The 24,012-nt window shown below is 47.2% G+C and overlaps 1 protein-coding gene across 7 annotated transcripts in view; it reads left to right on the forward strand.

Moving 5' to 3' along the window:
• Nucleotides 1-24,012, forward strand: part of LOC130211110 (signal recognition particle receptor subunit alpha-like) — a 60,997-nt gene that overhangs the window by 15,403 nt on the left and 21,582 nt on the right. For 2 of the 7 annotated variants that reach the window (XR_008834934.1, XR_008834929.1), the window contains 2 exons: nucleotides 6,182-6,224; nucleotides 15,217-15,497. Coding sequence is in view for 2 of the 7 variants with exons in the window: in XM_056441737.1 (XP_056297712.1) it covers nucleotides 12,078-12,213; nucleotides 12,340-12,430; nucleotides 15,217-15,343 (354 nt within the window). In the remaining 5 variants the exon portion in view is untranslated. The other 5 variants (XM_056441737.1, XR_008834933.1, XR_008834932.1 and 2 more) reach the window with 5 other exon arrangements.

The following is a 24,012-nucleotide window of genomic DNA, read 5'->3' on the forward strand; positions in this document are numbered from 1 at the left end:
GAATGTGTTTGTGTTTGTTTATCTGGATGATATTTTGATCTTCTCTCCTGATGAGAAAACCCACATCAAGCACGTGGAACAGGTTCTACAGCGGCTATTGGACAACCAGCTGTACGTAAAGGCTGAGAAGTGTGTTTTTCATGTCAACAAGGTGTCATTCCTGGGCTTCATCATTGAGGAGGACAGCATCAAGATGGACCCTTCTAAGGTCAGTGCGGTGACTAATTGGCCGACACCCAGCTGCAAGAAGCAGGTTCAGCAGTTCTTGGGTTTTGCCAATTTTTATAGACGTTTTATCAGGAACTTCAGCTCTATTGCTGCCCCCTTGCATGGCCTGACTTCTAATCATGAACATTTTGAGTGGAATTCCCAGGCGGAGGACGCTTTTCAGAACCTCAAGAGGAAGTTCACATCCGCCCCGATCCTCATCGTGCCTGATCCTCATCGGCAGTTTGTGGTGGAGGTGGACGCCTCCAACGAGGGGTTGGGGGCTGTCTTATCCCAACGCTCGGTCAGCGACAACAAACTCCACCCCTGTGCTTACCTGTCACGCAAGTTTTCCTCAGCTGAGCGGAACTATGATGTAGGAAACCGCGAACTGTTAGCAGTTAAAGCTGCCTTAGAGGAATGGAGACATTGGTTGGAGGGAGCCGAGCACCCTTTTATAGTCTGGACTGATCATAAAAACTTAGAATACATCAGAAAGGCTAAAAGACTGAATGCTCGGCAGGCTTGATGGACTCTATTTTTTTAATCGTTTCAACTTTACGTTATCTTACCGACCTGGTTCCAAGAATATCAAGCCTGATGCACTGTCTAGGACAGGGGTGGCCAACCCGCGGCTCGCGAGCCTCATGCGGCTCTTTAACTAGATTCATGCGGCTCTTCAGGAGCTGTCACATGACATGCGTCAAAAATGCTTGGCTGGCGCTGTCATTCACTCCCCCTACAGCTAGATGGCACACTGACCATGTAAGCCTGGTTGAGTGACGTCAAACGAGCGACGAGAGAATCTTTGGTGTGCCATCATTTGTGTTGTAAACAATTTCCGTCAAGTTACCTCTTGAAATGGCAGGGAAAAAAAGCACAGCCAAACGAAAATATGAAGAAGAACACAGGACGTTTTTGCCAGAGTGGGAGAGTTTATATTTTTTTGTTAAACGTAATGGCAAGCCGATCTGCCTTATATGTCACGCAGCATTAGCGCATTTCAAAGCTTCAAATCTTCAGCGTCACTTCAGCTCACTCCACCCTAACATCGAACAGGAATTTCCAAAGGGACGGAACTTCGCAAGAACAAGTTGGTCGCTTTGAAAAGCCAGGCAGAAAAGCAGGTACAGTTTTTCATCATGTTGGTGTGTGACATTTACAATAAATCTGGCTGATCAGAGGTGTGTGTGTGTGTGTGCGTGTGCGCGCGCACACATATGTGTATGATGTGGCTCTTTGCGGTAACACAGTAAAAAATGTGGCTCTTAGTCTCTGACTGGTTGGCCACCCCTGGTCTAGGATATTCCCTCACACATCTAATGCCAAGGAGCCGGAACCCATCCTTCCACTTAACCGTGTGATTGGAGCGGTGACTTGGCAGATAGAAACTGTGGTCAAGCAGGCTAATCGTGAGGTTCCAGCACCTAGTGGCTGCCCTCCGGACCGGCTGTTCGTGCCGGAGACGGTGAGGTCACAGGTCATTCACTGGGCTCACACTTCCTTGCTTACCTGTCATCCTGGGGTGAAGCGGACTATGTTTGTGATCAAGCAGAGGTTTTGGTGGCCGGCCATGGAGAAGGAGGTGGGAGAATATGTTGCTGCCTGTCCCACCTGTGCAAGGAACAAGACTTCATCCTCGTCTCCGAAGGGACTCCTGCATCCCCTTTCCATCCCCAGCAGACCGTGGTCGGATATTTCCCTGGATTTTGTTACGGGACTCCCGGTGTCCCAAGGGAACACTGCCGTGTTGACGGTAGTTGACCGTTTTTCCAAGATGGTACATTTCGTAGCTTTACCTAAATTACCCTCGGCTAAAGAAACGGCAGAAGTTATGATGCAACATGTTTTTCGAGTGCATGGATTTCCCAGGGATATAGTGTCTGATCGGGGCCCACAGTTCGTTTCCTGTTTCTGGAAGGAATTCTGCACTCTCATTGGAGCCACGGTGAGCCTTTCTTCTGGGTACCATCCCCAATCCAACGGGCAGACGGAGAGACTCAACCAGGAGTTGGAGACCTGCCTACGCTGTTTGGTGTCCCAGAACCCGGCCTCCTGGAGTCGACGTCTGATGTGGGTAGAGTTTGCCCACAATTCCCTCCCTACCTCGGCAACTGGACTCACTCCGTTCCAGGGTGCCTATGGTTATCAGCCCCCCCTGTTTCCGGAGGGGGAGAAGGAGGTACATGTACCGTCGGCTCATGCACTGATCCGCCGATGTCACCGGGTCTGGGCGGCAGCTCGGAAGGCCCTCATTCGCAACGCGGCCAGGATGAAGAGGATGGCCGATCGACGACGGGATCCGGCCCCGGAGTACAAGACGGGGCAAAACGTCTGGTTATCCACCAAGAATTTACCCCTTCGTGTGACCTCCAAGAAGCTGGCTCCCAGGTTTGTGGGTCCCTATACCATCTCCAAAGTGGTTAATCCTGTGTCTGTCCGTCTCCGCCTCCCCAGGTCCCTCCGGGTCCACCCCACGTTTCACGTTTCAAAGATCAAGCCCGTCAAGGAGAGTCCCCTAGTTCCGGCGGCTAAACCACCGCCTCCTCCTCGGATGTTGGACGGGGGTCCCGTCTACACGGTGAAAAAACTGTTGGATGTCAGGAGTCGGGGTCTGGGCCAACAGTTCCTGGTTGACTGGGAGGGGTACGGTCCTGAGGAGCGATCCTGGATCCCGGCTAGGTTCATTGTGGACAAGGGCCTGATTACAGACTACTATGCACAACGCTCACAGAACCCTGGGCCGTCTGGAGACGTCCCTAGAGGGAGGGGTACTGTCATGTCTCGTCGATTGTGTTAAGTTTTAGGTTTAAGTCCTGTTTTCCATGTCTGCTTTTATTTTGTAGTAACTGTCCCATTGATTTGTATTATCGTCAGTTTATTTGATCAATTGGTGACCTTAGTATGAATGGCAGTGTGTATTCAAGGGGCCGGCCTGTTTGACAGCTGGTCGCCATTGCGCATGTGCATCCTTGTGTTACACTGACTGGCAAAACACTGGACAGCTATGAACGGTAATTGTCAAAATAAAGGCGTATAATCGTCCTCTTTAAAAGCCCATGTGGATTATTATTGGCCAACAACAAAAACATACAAAATAGCAAATGAATAATTTGAAAGACATGTAAATACCGAGTGATATCTTAATCCTCAAATACAGTGTTTAACAAAACATTTGGTTCAGTGACATTCAACGCTCAAGGAATACAGACTTTTATTTTGAAAAGAGGTAAAGACCGGACACGCTGACGGATTCTGTTGAGCTTGACGGCAGGGTCAGCGGGAGGAACCGCACGGCGCACTGTACGTGTGTTGCTGCCCCAAAAGATGTCTGGTATCGGCGCTGCGCTCGCCGAGGTGACGGAGGCGTGAGCAGCAGCAGCCGGCATGGCGCTGGTCACCGTCCAGCGGTCGCCGACGCCGAGCACCACCTCCAGCCCCAGCGTGTCTGTGAGTACCCGCGTGAACCGGGGCTTTGACATTTTGGCTCGGTTCCGTTTGGTTCGTGCTCGGCGTGCACACCCACGGGTGCGTGTGCACATGGGTGGCTAACTTAGCTGTTAGCATCAAACTGGAACGTAAACGTATAGCCCCAAACAGTCCCCGGCAAGTATGTCTTCCAATTGCTTTGCGCGAAGTTAACTGGTTAACAGCTTTGTGCTTAAATGTGTTTTTATTTGTTATTTGTTGTTGGTTGCAAACTTAACTTCCTCTCACGCGCAGATGATGACGTAACAAAAACATTAAGGACCCGTTTGTTAACTCACCCTGGAACCAGCCAGACAAACTAAACCGTTTTAATTTACATTTTTTTTAAACCTCAGCTTCAATTAGCTGTACACATTAATTGGTTTTATTCTGTGATGATGCACCTGGACTGGGCTGCCGTGTGGAGGCAGTGGGACTTGTCCTCTTATCCCCTCGGACACTTCAGGCTCTTGACCCAGACCACTGGAGGGTGATGATGTGGCCCCATGCCCATCACCCAGGAATATGATATTGGCCACGGGGATATTAGTCTGTCAGATGGGGGATCCCGAATATCCCGAAGATCCCGAAGATCCTCGCCTCTGGTTAACGCCTCATGACAAGAGTTTAGCCAAATTCCATGTTTTTGTAGTCAGTCTGGCTGTGCTCCAGATTTCAAGGCCAGTTTGATGATGGAGTGTCCCATCGGACAGCCGTGCACGTTATTGAGAATGGATTAGGGAAATCCCTGGCTGCAAAATCATATAACCTAAAAACATAATTGGGGGCTTTCTCAAATGGCTGCAGTGGAGAGCTTTAACAATTTTTTTATTTATTATGTCTTTTGGAGACATTTTGGACTCGTGTCCATTAAAACCTCGACTGGTTGGCGGCAGATCAAGGAAATACCAGACATGAATTATGATTTGATTAATAATTTTGCAGCTCTGTGGCATGGAAAGGAACCCATGCGGAAGCTACCAGCTGCTTGTCATGAGACTCATTCCTGATGGGGAGCAGCCATGTGAGTGCTCTTGTGAGATGTCTGATGCTAAGAGGGGGGGATAACAAGGAGGGGGGGGGGGCTGCAGAATAGAGAATTGTGTGGAGGAGTGCTGGGAGTGCTGGGAATGGGGAAGATGAGCAGTCGTGAGAGGCACCGCTGGAATGCCATTGTCACCTCAGCATATCTGTGAGCGGTGTTTTCTTGCATGCTGCCTCCTAAACATTTCATCGGGGCGTTGGCAAACTATACTCCGTTTTTTACATTATTGACCCATCAATTAATAAGACATAATTTTGCCTTCAGCACAGTGGGGAACAGCCACCCTACAGTGGTGGCGTAATCTGCCTGGCAGCACACCAAATCCCCCGTTCTCATTGGCTCTCAAGACCACTCCCTACACATCTGTGCAGTGGCATGGTTGCCATGGAGATCAACCCGTGCATTACATCCCAGCCATGGCCGGGCTCATCATGGCATGCTGTTTTAATCGCATATTAAAGGTATATAGCCCCTAAAATCGTCTGCAATCTGTGGTTGAGTGCGACCCAGCGGCGTAATGTTATACCGCTATCACATTGCCTTTTGAAATCTGCTGAACGAGGCAGTTTTACAGGTGTGTGTGTGTGTGTGTGTGCGCGCGCAGGAAGCATAGGAGTCCATCCACGAGCTCCTATTTCTCCTGTGTCACCATATTTTCGCCTGGACGGCAGGCTGTTGGGCTGCCGATGCAGAAGCACCTTTCAGCCGGCTGCCTCTTGGGCCTCATCACGTCCGTGGAGGCGCACGCAGGAGCGGACGAAATCCCCCCCCCCCGCCCTCCCATCCTCAAGCTTCGGGCACCTCCTGACCTCTCCACCTAATCTTCCTCATCCATCATCACGCAGCCTCATCTTTCGTCTGCGCCAGCACGTTAAGCGTCTTCGTCATTGTCCATCGTCCGGTGTGCGTGTCCCTGTGTGACCATCCACACTGTGTGTGTGTGTGTGTTCATTTGGTTGCCGGGAGAGACGGATTGATGCCAAAGAGAAAGTTCCCTGAGTTTTTGTAAGGGATTACCAAAACAGGCGGGGATTAAAATTGTGTGTGTGTGTACGCGTGTGCGTGGCGAACTGGTTGCAATGGTGGGAGAGGAGGATGATTGCATTTAGGAAAAAGATAAACAGAGAGGGGAGGGCACGGCCACTCGGTCCGTTTCAGCCTCATCCCTCATCCTCTGAGCCGCAGTGAAAATTCCACGCTGGCCCGGCCTCGTAACTGAAATCCCAGATGAAAGGCTCGACGTCGCCGCCGCCAGCCGCCAGTCTATCGAGCCCTCTTTTTAATGCAAGGTTAATTGAGTCTGACTCCGCGTGTGATGCATCCAGCCTCCCCAGTCTCTTTGATCAGTGTGATACAGTGTGTCTTTTCTAGCTACTGGTACAGGACTGATGTTGTTGACGGTCTTCATTTGGACGGTTTATTTTATTTTTTTCCGACATGTTCTGTCTTGTCTCTCTTCAGGAGTCGGCAGTGGTGAGGATGACCGTCGCTCCCAGCCCAGGAGGTGAGACCACTTCCTGTGTTGTCATACTCTGTCTCCAGTTTTCCTGGAATAAACTCTGTTCAACCACAATCTGCCGTTCAATAGCGTCACCCGGATCGGCTGCGTCAGACCACTAGGGGGCGACTGCGCATCAGATTGGCAGCGTTTCCTCAGTTAATGAACTACATTTTCTTTTGCAGCCCCTAAAGCGTTCATGCAATTTTTGAAAGCACATTTCTTCGTTTTTTTTAACCTGCAAAAGGCCAACTAGTGTGTCAAGAAATAAACCCAGTTAATCAAAAAATAATATTCCCTTTATTATCTTTGCTGAGAAACCAAGAATGTAACACACTGAAGTTGTGTCTGCTAACTCCAGTTGTTCACAAAAGAGTCTATTCAACAGATTCACTTTGGCATGTTGTTCCTTTGCTACTAGTTGCTCAATAATAATATATTAGGGCTGGGCACGTTAACGCGTTAATCTTGCGTTAACTCATCAATTAACTAGAATGGGCACTCGGTAGAGCGCATACCTTCGCATATCACAAGATTGGGCATTGAATTATGAACATTTTGGCATTAGTTGCATGCCAATTGGACAAATGTATCGTGCTATGGAAAAAAAAGAGTTTGACCTTTCCATGACCTTGACCTTTGACCCGATTGATCCCAAAATCTAATCAAATGGTCCCCGGATAATAACCAATCATCCCACCAAATTTCATGCGATTCAAGAACATTTTGACCTGTTCATGACTTGACTTTGACCCGATCGATCCCAAAATCTAATCAACTGGTCCCCGGATAATAAACAATCATCCCACCAAATTTCATGCGATTCGGTTCAATACTTTTTGAGTTCTGCAAAAGATTTTGACCTGTTCATGACCTTTGACCCGATCGATCCCAAAATCTAATCAACTGGTCCCCGGATAATAAACAATCATCCCACCAAATTTCATGCGATTCGGTTCAATACTTTTTGAGATTTGCGAATAACACGCATACAAATAAATAAATAAATACACGGCGATCAAAACATAACCTTCCGGCATTTTCAATGCGACGGTAATTAACGCCGACAATTATTTTATCGCGCGTTAACGCAGGTTTTATTATTTATTTTATTATTGTAAAAGTTTGTTGCTCACAGGCTTTTATTTTGTAAAAGTCTGCTACTGATTGCTGCGGAACCGGAAAAGAAAGTCATTCGCGGTTTAACAAACATGGAGAAGAGTACGGAGATTTTAAATGGCCATTTTCAATGTAAAGTTCTTAAAGACGGCGGAGTCGACAGAAACAAAGTCATATGTAACCACTGCCAAGATGAATTGTCTTATCACCGGAGTACTTCCAGTCTTAAATATCATTTAAATGCTAAACACACCGTTGATGCAGCGAATCATACAACCAAACACACAGTGGAGCGAGGCTTCGGCAGACGACGCTGCAGGGAGGAATAAACCAAGGCAAGAGAAGCGAACCAATGCCAGAGCGAAGTGGAGAGCTACAGACTGCAGGCCGGTTAGTTAGGGTGACCAGACGTCCAGTTTTCCCCGGACATGTCCTGCTTTTGAGACCTAAAAAATGGGTCCGGCAGGGATTCCAAAAACGTCCGGGATTTTGCTTCGTCAGATATTTGTGTTTCTCTGGGTTTTCATAAACTAGTATTTACCCCTTACAAGTTTTGGAAATGGTATCTCCCTTACGTTCCACCTTCTTGCGCGAGCTGACAGAATAGAGAGCAGTCATTGGTCGACCGATCTCAGAGTTGCCAGATACACGATAATTATCCTCCAAATACAACCATGTTGAGCCTTTGCTACGATACTTCACCATTTCCAATCTGGCAACACGGAGCACCTTGCCGCCTCCACTAGTTCATTGTTGTTTGTGGGCATGCTGTACACTACGACCAGCGCCGCCGCTCCCACAACGCGCACTACGCGCTGTGCGTAGGGCACCAAGTCCTGAGGGGGCTCCACAAAATAGGCAACTAAAAAATCCTCATAGTTATAATAATTATAATGCCGATATTATTTCAGTCTGGAAATATTAGGCACCTTTTAGGCATGTATATCACAAAACAGGCAGAACAAGAGAGATGTTTACTTCGGAGTTACTGTGCATTATATTGATGAGAAGTGGGCGCTGCATTCACATGCCCTGACTGATGAAAACAGAGGAGAGACATTCTGCTGACACTTTACTGAAGTTGCACAGCAGTGGAATGTGTCAAATAAAGTCACCACACTGAGCACAGATAGTGCACCAAAGATGATCGCTGCTGCCAGACAACTGCCTTGTGATCATGTCCCTGCTTCGCTCAGTCTCCAGCGTTCTGTCACAGTGTCTCTGCATAACATCGTTTGACAATGTCCTGACAGATTTTATGGCACTTTAGTTCATATGGCAGAACATTTAAAATAGAAGTGCGCTATCCACTACTTTTGAATTAATTATTGGATTTTGCGTATACAAATGCGATTAATCGCGATTAAAAATTGTAATCGTTGCCCAGCCCTAATAATAATACATACAATTTCTATAGCGCTTTTCATAGTACTCAATGACGCTTTACAAGTAGGGCTGGGCAACGATTAAAATGTTTAATTGCGATTAATCGCATGATTTCCCTGATTAATCACGATTAATTGCATTTGTATAGGCAAAATCCAATAATTAATTCAAAAGTAGTGTATAGCGCACTTTAGGGCTGCAACTAACGATTATTTTGATAATCGATTAATCGGTTGATTATTTTATCGATTAATCGGATTAAAAAACAAAAAAACTCAACCCTTTATTCAAAACAGGGTCTGTACGGTCATGGAAAACCTGGAAAAGTCATGGAATTTTTAAATTGCTATTAGCAGGCCTAGAAAAGTAATTGAAAAAAATAAAATCCCAAAATATTTGGAAAAGTAATGAAAATTTGTTTTATTCACATTTTAATTTACACGGTATATATACGGTATGCTTTGGAAATGTCATTGTTAGTTTAAATACTACATCTTCTCACTTTGTCATGTATAGACAGAGTTTTCACAAAATGTTTAATCATGGAAATTTGGTTTAAAGTCATGGAAAGGTCCTGGAGACCCACTGGTCAGCATGTGGATGAACCCGTCACAGACAGACTGACAGCTTTACTCTCCTGAGCAGTGGTCACCATGGTGATGAACCGTCACAAACAGACTGACAGCTTTCCTCTCCTGAGCAGTGGTCCCCATGTGGCCCCCTGAACAATATCAGAGACGCGTTACGATTTATTATTTTTTTCACCTGGCCCGCTGCCGTTGAGATTGCAGTGAGACGCGGAAAAAATGTGAAGTGGTGCTCTTCGCAATAAAACATCTTTGATGGGACGTGTCGCGTCTCGGCCAATCAGCGTTCAGATGTCCACAGCGTTTGGGAAGTTAGGTTAGCTTGAATGTTAGTCCGCTACATTTGCTGCTGTCACGCTGCACGGTGTAGCGATACTAACAAAGTACCCGTACGTTAAACACGATGTGAGTTAGCATATTTTTAGTATCGATACTTCATTAAAAGAGCGCCCGATCAGAGCTCACGCGCTGCTCCGCTCCGTTAAATGTTGTCTGCACGCGCAGCGCAGCGCTCACAGCGAGTGGCGTCGTGGCTTATCTCCGTTGCCTTTCTCCGTGGAAAAATATGTTCCGCTATCCGCCACGGAATAAATAACCACGTTTTCGTTATACTCTTGTGGAAATGCCACACACGTCGTGACATGTAGCGCCCTGGTGTCTGGGTTCATAACGTCACCCGCAGGCGCACTCAGCTCCGTGAATGTCTCCGACTACGTGAATGACTTCCGCATCCAGCGCCACGTGAGCAGCAGCAGCCAATTAGATTCATCAACAGAGGAGCAGCTCAGCGCTGATTGGCTCTCACTACGCAGCGTTCCGTCTCTCCTCTTCCTCCACTCCGCTCTTGTTTCTCCTGCGCGGCTCTGCGCTCAAATCAACTTTGTTTATACTCCGTGATTTATTGAGCGCCGTAATAATCGCGCGACACAACGAATCGATAATGAAATTCGTTGCCAACTATTTTAATAATCGATTTTTATCGATTTTATCGATTCGTTGTTGCAGCCCTAGCGCACTTCTATTTTTTCTTACTTTATCAAGTTCAGTCAACTTGACATTTGTGATTCTTGATTTTTGTTTTTACGCAGGCACGGCTTTCTTTTTCTCTTTTAACGGAGACACCATCTGCTTCTAAGAAGTGCCACATGTTTCTTTCCTGATTTTTTAAAATGAATGCTGTATTATCCTCCGGCTTCCCTCCCTCCCAAAATAACAACAGACATTTAGCCCCACGTTAAAAGAGCCTCGCTAATCGGCTCTTTTGTGGCGAGTCAACGTTGGACCATTAACATTTTGATGACTCTCTAAAGGGACGGATGTTATATGAGGCCTTTTGTTGTTGTTGTCGTTGTTGTAACAACTTCCCTACCGGATGACACATGATGAAGTATAGTCGTTGAAAAAGAAATATATATATATATATATATGTATGGCAGGAATTTTTTTTTAATTGGAGGGACACCATATGCTAAATGTGAAGTTGTCATTTTCACTTTTTATGCGGAGTACACAACAGCTGTTTAAACGTGGTAATTAGTGAGCATCACAGGTGCAGGGAGGCTGACTGTTACCATTGGTCAGAGCCTTCGCTGTAAGAAAAGTACGTAGATTTTACAATGAAAAACCGTTAAATCACTACACTAAGATACCGTGAATTGACAATAGGTTATATTCCGTTTTTACCACATTGAAACACTATAAATATATATTCCAGCCAAAACAGTAAATTAAGCTTGTATTTCTTGTAAAATATACAGTTTGTTGTTATTAATTGTACCAAACATTGCACTGATAACGGAAATACGTCGTAATATGAACAACAATCCATACCGTAATTTTTACATTCATAACTTTTTTTAAATACATTTTTATCACCGTTAAATGTACAAACCACCGGGCTCAGAACGGACATAACCTGAAGATCTATTTTGGATGTGATGTCTTCTTTCCTGCGGCTCATCTCTAATCCTTTTCACTCGTCTTTGTGTTACTTTCAAGTAAATGCATGTGGAGGTATCGCCAAACTTAAAAATCGGTATCCCAGCGATCTATATTTACCTGCCTCTTGTTTAACCCTCCTGTTACCTTTCGGGTCAATTTGACCCCATTCAATGTTTCATGTCGGTGTTCCTTGGGGTCAATTTGACCCCAGGCTGTTTTTCACTGTCAAACATATAAGAAATATCAACTTTTTTATATATTTAAAGGGCTATTTAGGTAGTCAACAAACAAACACAAAGTACCTCACACTTAAACTTGGGAAACAATATTAATTCTAATAATTTTCTGGAGGTTTTAATTGCTGGGGTCAAATTGACCCCGAGGCTAAAATATGTTAGTAAATGTGAAGGTAACAGGAGGATTAAGTGGTAATCTTTAAGCTTTCAGTCCTGGTTTCTTTAGAATTCTGACCAGTGTGCATACTTCCATCTTTTGGAGACAGACTGTCCAGCATTTGTTCCCCGGGTCTGTTTTCACACACACACACACACACACACACACACACACACACACACACACACACAGTTATTAATAGCGCAAATCTATCAATATTGCAATACTTTAATGAGTGGTCCACAGGCTCAATCACCATTACGTAGATAAAAGTAGCAGTTTCAATCCAAAGATAGTCTTTGTTATGTTTGGGGTTTTATTATTTTATGATACTCAGGTTTTGAAAACAGACGCCACTTTTGGGCCTTGGTTGGTTCTCAGGTGACACGGCCCTGGTCAAAGACGTGTCCAGACAGTCAGGCTGTATGACCTCATGGGTCCTGTGACTAATGCCCGACTGAACTCGCTGCATCCCCCGGAGCGCCACGAGGGCCGCCCGGTCGTCCAGCTCTACGAGAAGGGCTACGGGAAGGATGCGGCCGGAATCGCCACGGAGGCCATCGCCTACGGTACAATACCTTCTCTCCCGTTGAGTCTTGGTTCTTTGCGGAATCCAACTTGCCATTCCCATCAATGATTAATATCACCCGTATGGTCAATTCACACGGGACACCGTCTGCGTTTCGTCCACACAGCCCGCAACCAGGCCTTCGACGTGGTGCTGGTGGACACGGCCGGGCGCATGCAGGACAACGCTCCCCTCATGACGGTGTTAAGAGAGACGACGTACGTGAACCGAATTCTGTCGCCTCGGGTGAGAGACGGAAAGAAAAAGGCACGCCGCAGTCTTCTCTGTGTAGGGGAAACCGGGGGAGGAGAGGAGGGGGGAGAGGGGGGGGGGGAACGGGAACGAGACGGGAGAGGAGAGAGAGGAGGGGGGGGAAAGGTTTGAGGTGCGAGCAACACGGGTACTTTATTGAGGGATAATAATCGTGCTCTAATGACAGACCTGTAGATAACTGTCGTAAGCCCGTCGCGCCAAAGCGCAGCGTCACCGGCGTCTGCTAACCTGTCGCACTGGAGGACGAGACGGACCACGTCCATGCCCTGTCCTCTCTTCTGACGAACGGCCCGGTCTCACTCCCGCCGCGCGCCTGAGGCGAAGACCGAGTTAAGGGGAGAGGCGGAGATCAGTAACTCCCTCTATGATTCCGCGATCGTTCGGGCCTGATGAATGACGCGTGCACATAGACAGTGGTAGCTGTTATTCTCGACGCGGCACCCCGGATGATGTCAGATCGATCTCCGCGGAGAGAAATGCTGGGTATTCAATAATCTAGTCTCCTCCTAAACACGCTCGAGGTTACTAGGCTCTTAGAGCGGCTGGCGGGACACTTATTAATATTCTTATTCTTAGGACAAACTCCGTGACGAGGACTCAAGTGTTATGAGTCCCTCTCTTGGTCCCGGAGCCAACCACGGCTCGGCCGAGAGCCGGAGGTCTACCAGCTGCAGCGATATCTCTCTTTTGTACAAAATGTCAGTTACCAGTGTGTGAGGAATCAGTATGTGTCCTGAGTGACGTAGATCAGTGGGTGTAGCCGTGCAGATGTCGCTCAGACTCACCTCGGGGGCGGCGGGGTTCCGCTTTCGGGTCTCCTCGTTGGGTCTCCTCGGGCGGGTTGACGGGTGAAGAAATAGGACTCACAAAAAAGTAGGTCCACGAACCGAATGTAAAGTTTAAGACTGCAAGGCAGCCAAGTATTTTATTCAAAAAAGGAAGAAAGAAATAAACAAAGTACAATTATTAATGATTTCCCTCTCGGGAGCCTGACGCAAAAGTCACAAGAACTTAAAAAACTCTTTTTCTTCAGCCTTTCAGAAAAGAAAGAAGAAAAATAGACAAAGTACGTCAGGCGCCCGTGAGTTCTTCCGGACGCCTGACGCAAACCACAACCTATGAAAACCCTCTTTTCTTTTCAAAACCTCATTTTTCCAAAAAGCCCCCTTGTTTCCTCTGTTCGTCACCTTTATACCCCCGGCCCTTCCCACTTTTACCGGATATCCGTCCCCTCTTTGGGAGTTGACGGGGTTTCATCCCCCCTCTCTTCCTGGGAGGTCCTGCGGAGACTCTCTGTCCCACCTCAAAGAGGGGACGTTGTTCCCTCCTGTCTCTGGGTACTTTGGGTCCCCCCTCTATATCCTTTCAGACTGGGTCAGACTTTACGGAGCCAGTGACAGAGACATATATCACATTATCATGTCAATGACCATTGATCTACAGGCAGGCCAACACATATGAATCCATGCATTTGATTATTCACTTCGAGTCTCATCCTCTCTGGCCCCTTTGATCAGGCTTTGGGCTCCTCAACACACAATCCACCAGGTCTTCATTTGAATATCACCAGAGATGCCATTGTCCTGTCTTGACCAGCCTGTTGTAAATGCCTCCTCTGACCTCTCAGGCGACACTCTCTGATCCTTTCAGACTGGTGAGACTCTCCGAGCCAGTGACCGCCAACACCCTCTAACCGGGGGTCAGGATAAGGAACACATTGGGAGACATATATCACATTATCCTATCAATGACCATTGATCTACAGGCAGGTTAAAACACATGAATCCAGGCATTTGAATCTCACAAGAGGTGCCATCCCGTCTGGTCTTGCTCTTGCTAATCCCAGAAAAATTCGCATTTATTTGTCCTTCTTCTAACACCCTCTCTTGTGAATTTTGATAAACCAAGCCCCTTTAATATTTCAATTACTTTTAGGCAAATGGTACTTAATTTGTTTCCCTTATTATCAGTTATCTGTGTTAACCCGACTACTCCTCACACCCTCTCTCGGATTAGCCACAGATACTTAACATCAAAACCTGAATCATGCTCCAACCAAAACCCCTATATGTACATAAAAAAACAAAATACAACATAAACTATTGAAAACCTTGAAATCAGTAACATAAAATGAATACCTCAATACAAGTCATATCACATATTTTTTTTCTTTTTCCCATGTTACTCACGCTCAATCACCTTGGTACCCCTCCATTGTCCCAGTGTCTCTTCCGCATCGTTGTCACCATATAATCCACATAGTCCAGAAATCAGGACCGCTAAATGTCTATGAGTTATGATTACCCATCAAGTCCAATATTCCGTTCGTAGACAAACTGTCCTGACCGCTGTGCAATGTACAGCGGGTCTTCTTCGAACCCTCTGCACCGGGTGCAATTGAGTTCCTTCGGGGGAACCCTCTGCACGAATTACAATTGGTCCCCCCGGTCGAACAGTTCAGTTCGAAAAGGTCAGCACCGGGACGCGTCTGCCCCGGTCCTGCCTGTAGAAAAACAATGTGGGTGGAGCCCACACTGTCGTTGTGTTGACCTTGGTTGTCAACTCCGGGCCCCCAGTATGAAGCCTCATACTGCTCGATCTCTGCTGCTCCCCTGCGGTCCTGGTAGTGCCACGTCCGTTGGCTCTGCCTCCAAGAGGCAGGTCAGCTCGGGGGATTCTCAAAACGCCGTTGGCCTTGGTGGGATCTGTGACAGTCTGTCTTGCTCCCCAGGTCGAGGTCGGAACGTCACTGCATGCGCTGCTCGGCCTTCAGGAAGACGGATCACTGGTTCTGGTCACAGGATGCACATGCAGGGCTTCTCTCTTTCTTTCAGATCCAGGCTTCGCTGTGTGGATGACGCGAACAGCCCTGGACCTGCTTGACATTGGGATTCATGGTGCACCCATTCTGGGTGGAGGGTTTGAACTTGTCAAAGTACCGATGGGTGATGTGAGGTTAAAACAATAAACACAAAAGGTAATAATAAAGAATATATCAAAGAAAAACAGAAAGCTCGTTTTAGAACCCTTCTGTTGGACTAATTAATGCATGTTCTTTTTTTTTTTTTTTTTTTAGTTTTTCATATCAAATGGAAATCATAATAAAAAATTAAAATATTAAAAATTAAAATAATGAAAAAATTAAAATAATAAAAAATATTAAAATATTAAAAATTTAAAAAATAAAAAATTTTAAAATTAAAAAAATTAAAATTTCAAAATTAAAATTAAACATTTAAACAGTGAGGGCCCTTTTATGGCCAGGTTTGGCGCGAACAAATGATTCTGTACGCGACTTCCAATTCACGGTGCTCTCCTAATAGATAGCCGCGCCAGCATCAATGATTTACTGAAATTCTATTAAATGACATAATGTGAAATGTGATGGAAAAGCTAACCAAAAGAAAAATATAGCGGGACATGCACTGGTTCAAAAGTAAACTCCCCTCAGGTGACAAGGTCACCCTGTGAGAGAAACAAAAAGGTCAACAGGTCGCCGTCCCAAAATTCAGAACAAAAGAGTTACCCCGTCTAAACATTTACCATTAACTGGCAAAAAAGTGATATAAAAATTAAAAAAAAACCCACACATTCAGTCGATCAGTCAGTTCGTTAAAAATGTCTTAAACCTGTCAAAAAATTGTTGTTTTAACTGTCGTCAGGAGATCCTGTTTAAGAGAACCGCCGTTCCCCTAACACCCTCTCTCCTCCTCGCGCCCCTCGTCCTGTTCTTAAGGAACATTTGTGGGAGGCGCTCTACCTGTCTATTTAGTACCAGGTGCAAATCTCACCTTGGGAGATCTACCTCTGGTCCGCACGAGCCGATTCCTCGGGCTCGCACCTGTTGAATGTAGTGCCCTTGCTAGAGCCACTATGCAATATTTTAACACCCGGAACAGTATGATAATGGTGTGTTTGATGACATAACATATCCCCTTCAGAATTTTAGCCGTGATGTATCGGGCTAAGGGTAACAAACCTAATTTATGCAGGAGACCAACTATGGCCCCCAATACCACCACAATCAGAACAGGTATCAGATATTTCAGCCACCAGAAATATCCTGATATCACTCCGCTCAGGCCGCCAATGGTCTGCTGTCCCCAATTTTTTACGGTGCCCCACAGGCTTCCGGCTGCCCCTCCCCAAATGGTCATAATGGGAGGTCGAAGTCTGTCACTTGAATTACCCATAGCCCCATCGTAGCCCCCTTCAAAGGGTCCTGGTAGGTATCCTCGTTTACAGTGGGGTCTGCTGTGGTAATCGACCTCTGCTAGCATGCTAGCAGGCCAAAACATGTTCATATCAAACCCCTCGAATTTGACAGGTCTACGAGAAGGTCCCCAGGGTAGCCGCACGTCTAAGTTATGGATCAGTGGCTCGAGCTCTAGCAGCCTACCCGGGGCGTCTCCTACTTCGACCCGACAAACCTCCTGATTAACCCAGCTGGTCCGGGCAATTCGTAATTCGGACGGAGAAACCTGATGAAACTCTGGCCACGCCTCCGGAAATGCAGTCGATCTTCCGGTTAAAGTGGGATCGGCCTTCTTTGAAATCCACAGATCATGTCGATTTTTAAAGTGGTTTTCGTTATGTACAATAGGGTTTGAAAATTTACGTGAGGGATACAGCCGAGCCATACTGAAATATGTATGCGCCATAACCCACAGGTGATTACTTGCATTTCTAGGGGGAGACCGACTCCACTCTTGGATAAGCTCCTCTACAGTTCTACCCCTAAATATCTTTCCTGCTATTTGATACCTCCGGCTCCAATTAAGTTTTCGATTTACCACTCTGGCTTCTATCATGGTCAAGAATTCGTACTCGTCGTAAGAATAGCAGTGCTCATAGTTGTCGATCTCTGCGCAAAACCGTCGCCCAAAATAACCATATTTCACACCGGGGGCTTTGTACTGGTTTGGTAAGGTGCCTACCAGGCCCAGTTCATAATGTATAAACGGTTCCGCCCCTTCGTCAACATGTTTAGCCAGGACTGCAGGTGGCGCCAGACATCCCTTGCATAATCTAAGCTCTAACGAGGGAGTTCGTTTAGATGCACGCAGGTGATTCCGGTCAACCAGATCATACCGATGGCCAACATGAATAGCGGCCCATTGTTGTTTGAGAAATATTTCTAATTGCGAGCCTATGGGGTCTTTTAATGGGTTAAAGGTATTGGTAGCAAAGCATGGTCCTAATAACGTTGTCTCATTAGGTAACAGGCCCAACCCATGATAACGGTCGAATCCTCCTTTTAAATTACCTGGATGATTGTCTGTGAAGGTCATCTCCCTCCACATTAAATTAATGTGCTTCGTCCCACAGTCAGTCTTGTACCCTGTGGTACCTTGGTTATCTAAATACTCCCCTTTGATCCAGCAATAAGGTTGTAACTGTTGCCCGTTTTCATACTCGGGCTCGCTCATCTGTCTCCTTCTTAGTCTTTTAATTGATAAATCATACGGTTTGATCAACGTGTGGTTGACGCACCTTAGAAAGTTTGTCATGGCTATTTCCCCGTTAGTCTCCACCCATCGTTGATTATCTTTATTGTTGAAGTCAGGAACCCACATATAATACATTACCAGGTTGCCGCTAGTCTTATTTTGCAGCCAGTTAAGGCCGCTCGGGTAGGCCCTCAGGGGATATTGAGACAGGAGCACTTGTAAGCCCCACGGAAAAAATCGCTCCTTTAAGAGGGAAAAGTCGGTTGAACCAAACATGGTAGGGTACATCTCATGAATGACATGATTAGATCCATCCTCCATTCTACGGCGGAAGCGTCTTTGCTTCCTTGCGCTGACGCTCTCGTTTACTGCAGGTGGAGGTGGTCTTATGACCGGTGTATGAGCAGGTGCTCCTGGAGAGCCTGTCGGGGGAAATAACACATCCAAGAGCTCTTGGATGTGCACCTTGGATGCAGATGGTATTGACAAGGTTATGACGGGGTTGCCCCTCTTGGTTTTATTAAAAAGCTCGGCAAGTACTTCGTCATTTATGACATTAATTGGATTTGTGAAAGACCTTTTCCGCATCAATGTTTTGTCTTTATAGGTCCTAAAGAACAGTTCGATAAGGATTTCATGGGGGCGACGTCGGATGATGCCCTGGCGAGTAATAGGTTGTATAATTAGCTAGCACCTTGACGCAGGTGAAATCCTCTCTGGTCGGGCTAACCAACCATAGGTCGAAGTTATGTGTGTGTCATTGGCATATGTCCGGGTTCCACCCATAATTCGCCTGGAACCTCCTCTCGGGTTGGTTTGTCCTTGGCAATCTGATGCCAAGAAGAGCTGCATTCAGTGGTATTCAGTAAGGTGTCTATCATGCGATTAATCTTAGCGAACACCCAGACTTCATGGGGCATGGAGAATTCGGGCCATTCACCATCTACTATGAACCGTGAAGTATGGAATGATCGAACGTCTACTCCACGGGCTTGCATTTCTTGTATCATATGTGTTCTGTATTTACCTTTGTGGGTTTCGTCGCAGGAAGATGCATCTGAACAGTCGGTCCAGGCGCTGGTGCAGGGAAACCTATGTACATAACTCACGTGTGACGTGGCATATGCTAATTTGGTCTCTATAGTCACCTGCCACACCTCCCATCGGCGCAGCGAGTATGTGGTGACCTCCGCATAGTCCATGAGGATTATGGCTACGATCCCAATGGAGGCCAGTATGTAGAAACCACAAAACAAACATGATTGCGTCAGTGGGTACCGTTTTTGTCGTCTGGTCTCTAGAGGTCTCTGTTCTATCGTCGGTTCGTCCACAGTCTGAGGTAGATTCCCTGGTGGTCGCGAGTCTGCCGTCATCCCGCCCTTCTCTCCCCCCTTCCTTTTTTCCTGTGGAGGAGAGAGCAAAACGCTGGACGAGGAATAACAACAAACTCTGGTCAAGTACACCTGCTTACTCTACCTCGGAGCCTAAGGAATTTTCCCAATAGGCTCCTGAATAGTCTTCTTTTTCCCTGAGGAGTGCTACTCTCCGGGTCCTCTAGTGGTTGGCTGGTCACTGACACCTGGGCGGTCCTAACCTGTCCGCGGTCACCTCTCACCAACGTCAGTTTCACCGTCAGCTGGAACTGGGGTAGTGGGGAAAAAGTCTGAGGTGAGAGCAGGGTAGAGTTATTTCATTCACCCAACAGGTAATATCTCGGTCACGCTATGGAGTCATCAGTGTCACCCAATCCATTTCTCCTTTTCCCGGCCTGCGCCCCAGGTATGGGACTGCATGTTTCACAAAGGTGCCTCCACCATCTGGAGGACGACATTCTGAAACTCAACCGTAAGATTTCTTGCTGGCCATTAATGGGAAAGGGCCTCACGACGGGTGCGGATGCAAGGTGACCATAGAGTCACCTTTAGTGCCAACTGAATGGCTAGGCGCTCTTCTCTGCATGACGGAAACTGGCTCATAATCATGCTCTGCAAAGGAGACAGGTTTGGGGTCAGATCGGGAGTGGAGGTGTACATTCCCCAGTCCTGCCCCTTTCGTGTCTTTTTTCTGAAACCCAGCCTCTCTGAGTCAGAAGGGTGTAGATCATTCCCTCCTCGTAGGAGGGACAGGCCGCTACATAGGCCAAGCTTAGTGGTCGCGGAACAGGGAAGGAGGCCGTCACTGGTCGCTGAACACGAGCAGTCGCCTCTGAACCCCACCGGATGGTCATAGCGCCCCATGGTCGTTCTGAGGCCGTACTCGGTAAAGCAAGGCCCACAGAACATCAGGCGACAGAAAGGAAGACCCTCTCTGGCCAAACCCACGGGGGGTTTGGCGGCAATTGGGGATCGAAATTTGTTAGGGCGATCCTCGGGGTCGCCCTGCCAGATACATCCCGAGACGGGTTGTTGACATGCTGCGCACGTCCCCGGGTAGTATCTTTGCCACTGCAAGCGACAAGTTCTTTCCCAATTGGAAACAATGGTACCTTTCAGGGCCAACGCTGTTACTCAGGCTTGCGCCGACCCAGATTTTGTCCCCCGAGCAGCTGAGCATCCATACGGCTTGTGTTGTGTGTATGGTCAGGTCACCGATGTCAAGTTCGAGTGCGGGCTTTGTGGGATAAGGGCTGGCCATTCTAGATTATTCTCCTAATCTGTCTGGGGTGAGTTTGTCCGAACTTGGCCAAGTGTACTACGTTACCTGATTGGAATAGAACCTCGTCCTGGCCCTCACACTTGGTCTTCAGATTTCCTGCCTCCGGGTGTACCCGTGGTGACCCACACGATCTCCTGGAGAGAAGGGGGGTCTGTATCAGGGTTTTGTCTGTTTTGGGTCTCGCAACCTTGGCTCCTGTAAGAACTTCAGTGACCACCTGATAGGCATTGTCAGGTGGCACTTTAGTGAATCGTCTTCTCCTTCCATCCCTTGGAAATATCAGAGAGAGTTTGGCCACCTTGAATCGTCTGGGCCATTAGGTCAACCTGTCTATTACCATCTGATGGAATCTCTAACGGTGACTATTAACATGATTCCAATCTAGGTACATAGAACGAGTTATTTCATGATACGGTCTCCCATGTGCATGGGCGAGTGGTTCACCCTATACATTGGTAAAATCTTTGTTTTCAGTACACCTGCTTATAGTACCCGCTTTGTAACAGTAATCACTGTGTTAAGTCTTGGTTCTTAGAAGTGTTGTTCTTCTTAGCTGCTAAGAGGCCCCGGCATTTACACTATCATCTGAAAACGTTCGCATTTTTGTAGCCCATTCCACCATGGCACATTGCTACCCCCAGGTAAAACACGCCTTTAGCTGTGTCATCAATGCAGGTATCGACCAAAATCCATTGTTAAATCAAGCTGGTCTTGTATCGCTGTGGGAGTTCGCGCATAGTGAAGGATTAATTAAATGTCGGGTGGAGTGAATCGCTTGTTTCCATGAGGTTGTGGACTAATCGATTCAGAGAGAGCTTTGGAACCCCATCACGGGAGATTAGTGGCGGTTCTGCACCTGTCTAATTCCAGCTGTTCTAGCTCCTGGATGGTTTGAGCTTTTTGATCTCGGGTTAATGTATTCCAATCTGGGTACATAGAACGAGTTATGGAATGTGTACTTGGGGCGATCCGACATCATTTTTGAACCGGGCGAAGTTCCCTTTACATTTGTACTTCTCTCAGTTTCTCGGGTTCTTGAGGTTAGTCTTGGCTACCTGGTCTTGGATCTGGGTCTCGGTTAACCTCCTTTAGGTAAGGTTCCTCTTGCATAATGGTAGGTCTTTAGCGCACCTTCCAGAAGGGCTTGAACCGATCAGGCCACAGTGCTTAATTTCTTTTAACATTACTTGATTCCTTCGCTAATTCAACGGAGAAAAGCCCACGTGAACATGCCCTGAGGCTGAACGGACAGGTCTGCTCCTGTGTCTACTCTGTAGCAGCCCCTTTAAAATCTGCTTTAAATTTCCCCTGTCTCCCAAGTCTGAACACTCGACCTGTGGTTCTATGATCATCATTTCACTTCCCCAGTCCTCCTGCTGCCGTAGACTGTCCTTGTTTTCCTCCTTCATGGCCTGATAGGTGGCGTTAATTTCGACTGCAACGGGTCTTTTTAAAGCTGATGGTAAGTTTTGACTGGGGCCAGACACGGTCTGTCCGAGTATTTGACTTCTGTCCTGACCTCAGAAGCAGCGTGGGGTTCTCTGGGATAAGTCTGATGTTGTTGTTGTCTCTCTGAGGATAAGTCTGATGTTGTTGTTGTTTCATTTTCTGAAAAATGTCGTGCTGGATCGGTCAGAATTTTGAGGGAACCATGCTCTGCAGGGTGAAGAACTGGATGTCCGACTCACCCTTGTAACGCCTCAATGGTACTTTAATTCCTTGGGGCCTATTCTGGCTCATCCTGACTGGTTGTGACGAGTAGCAGGTGCCCAGAAACCGCCTAATCTGTCGGTGGGATCCTCTGTTCTGTTTGGGTGACGCCGGGTTAATTCTGCTGGGCTGGGGTTGTCTGCTCGCTGGTCCAACGCTGGGTTTCTCACATGGTTCTGTAGGCTTCATCTCTTCTTACTGCTCCTGTTCGGTACCAGTCAAGATCCGGTTGATAGGTTTGAATCCTTCCATGGTCAAGTCGGGGCTGTCCTAACACTGTGTTGGCCGGAGCCCTGGGACCACAGCTGTCTGAAAACGTTGCGCATAGCCCATTGGGCGGGCTCAGTGGGATGGACAGGATTACTACCCCGAGTTTGGTGGGTCGCTAAAGGTGGTCCTTGGATTATAGGGTAGCCTATACCAGGTCGGTTCCTTAAGGAGCCTGTCGGGGTTCATACTGTCTCCTAGCTATGGGCTTGGCTCGGGAAGGATTAATTAAGATGGGCGCGAGGGCGAAAGCTCACGCTTGGGCCTCATGGGTTTTGGGATGGATCAATCGACTGGTGCCGTCCTGGCCTTTGTCTCTGGGAGTTGATTAGAGGGCGGGTCATCGCGATAATCTCCAGCTGTCTAGCCAGCTGGTGACGGCTCTTTTTGTCTCGGGTTTAATCGGGTGGGATTGTCTGGGGCATTCCTCCTTGAATGGTGTACTGTATTCTCTCATCATGAAGTCGAGTTCCTCGCTTGCAGCTGTCTGCGAGGTTAGTCTTGGCTACCTGGTCTCTGATCTGGGTCTCATGTTAACCTCTTTTTAAGCTATTTTATCACTAATGGTACACAGCTAGGCAATTAATCTATACAGAATGTGACACTTGAACTATTGACAGTGTATTTCTTTTAACATTTAATGATTCTAATACTTTCAGGCTTGATTTTTCCGTGAGAACAGCCCTGAGGCTGAGGACAGGTCTGCTCCTGTGTCTACTCTGTAAATGGCCATCCCTTTCCAACAATCTCAACTTAAATTATCCTACTGTTCTCCCAAGTATACTCTCTCAACATCTCTAAGATCTGTGGTTCTTCTCCTGACCTCGGCTTCATGGTCTGGGTTTGTCCTCCTGCTGCTTCGTGTAGAGTCAACAAGGGACCTTGCTCATGGCGGGTATCTGATCCGGGCTTTCACCTCGATTAGGAATCTGGTCGCTGATGTGAAGTTCTGTCACCGGGTCCCGGAAAGTCCGCCCTGTAACGCCTCGGTTGGTTGGGGTCGGACGGGTCCGCTACGCCTGGCGGGATGGGGTGTGGGGTTTGGGAAAGTGTCGAGGGCTCTGGACGAGGCCCACATTTGGTACTCTGTCCGTCCTTAAGGCACAATAGTATGTTCAAATGACGGACTGTTTTTCCCATGAGTGAGTGAAAGCGGCCTTAGAGTCGGGGATGGTAGTTCAGTGGTTCGCCGAGGGAGGCATTATGAGGTAATTGGGTTCGTCCATTCTGACTAGTTCTATGGCGTAGAAACATGGCATCGTAGGCCTACTAGGCATGATTGGATCATGAGTGCGTTTGTCCTCAGGCAGGTCAGTGGAAATGAGGGTTGTTACTTTCCCGGTCACCACTGAGTTCTGAGCGAAGGTCCTTGGTTCCTCCTCAGCTCTTCTCGAGACTCTCTTGCATGCGGTCCCCTGTCATTCGTCGGATTTCTAAAGACACGC

The sequence above is a fragment of the Pseudoliparis swirei genome, chromosome 20, assembly GCF_029220125.1.
Source record: "Pseudoliparis swirei isolate HS2019 ecotype Mariana Trench chromosome 20, NWPU_hadal_v1, whole genome shotgun sequence".
Taxonomy (NCBI): domain Eukaryota; kingdom Metazoa; phylum Chordata; class Actinopteri; order Perciformes; family Liparidae; genus Pseudoliparis; species Pseudoliparis swirei.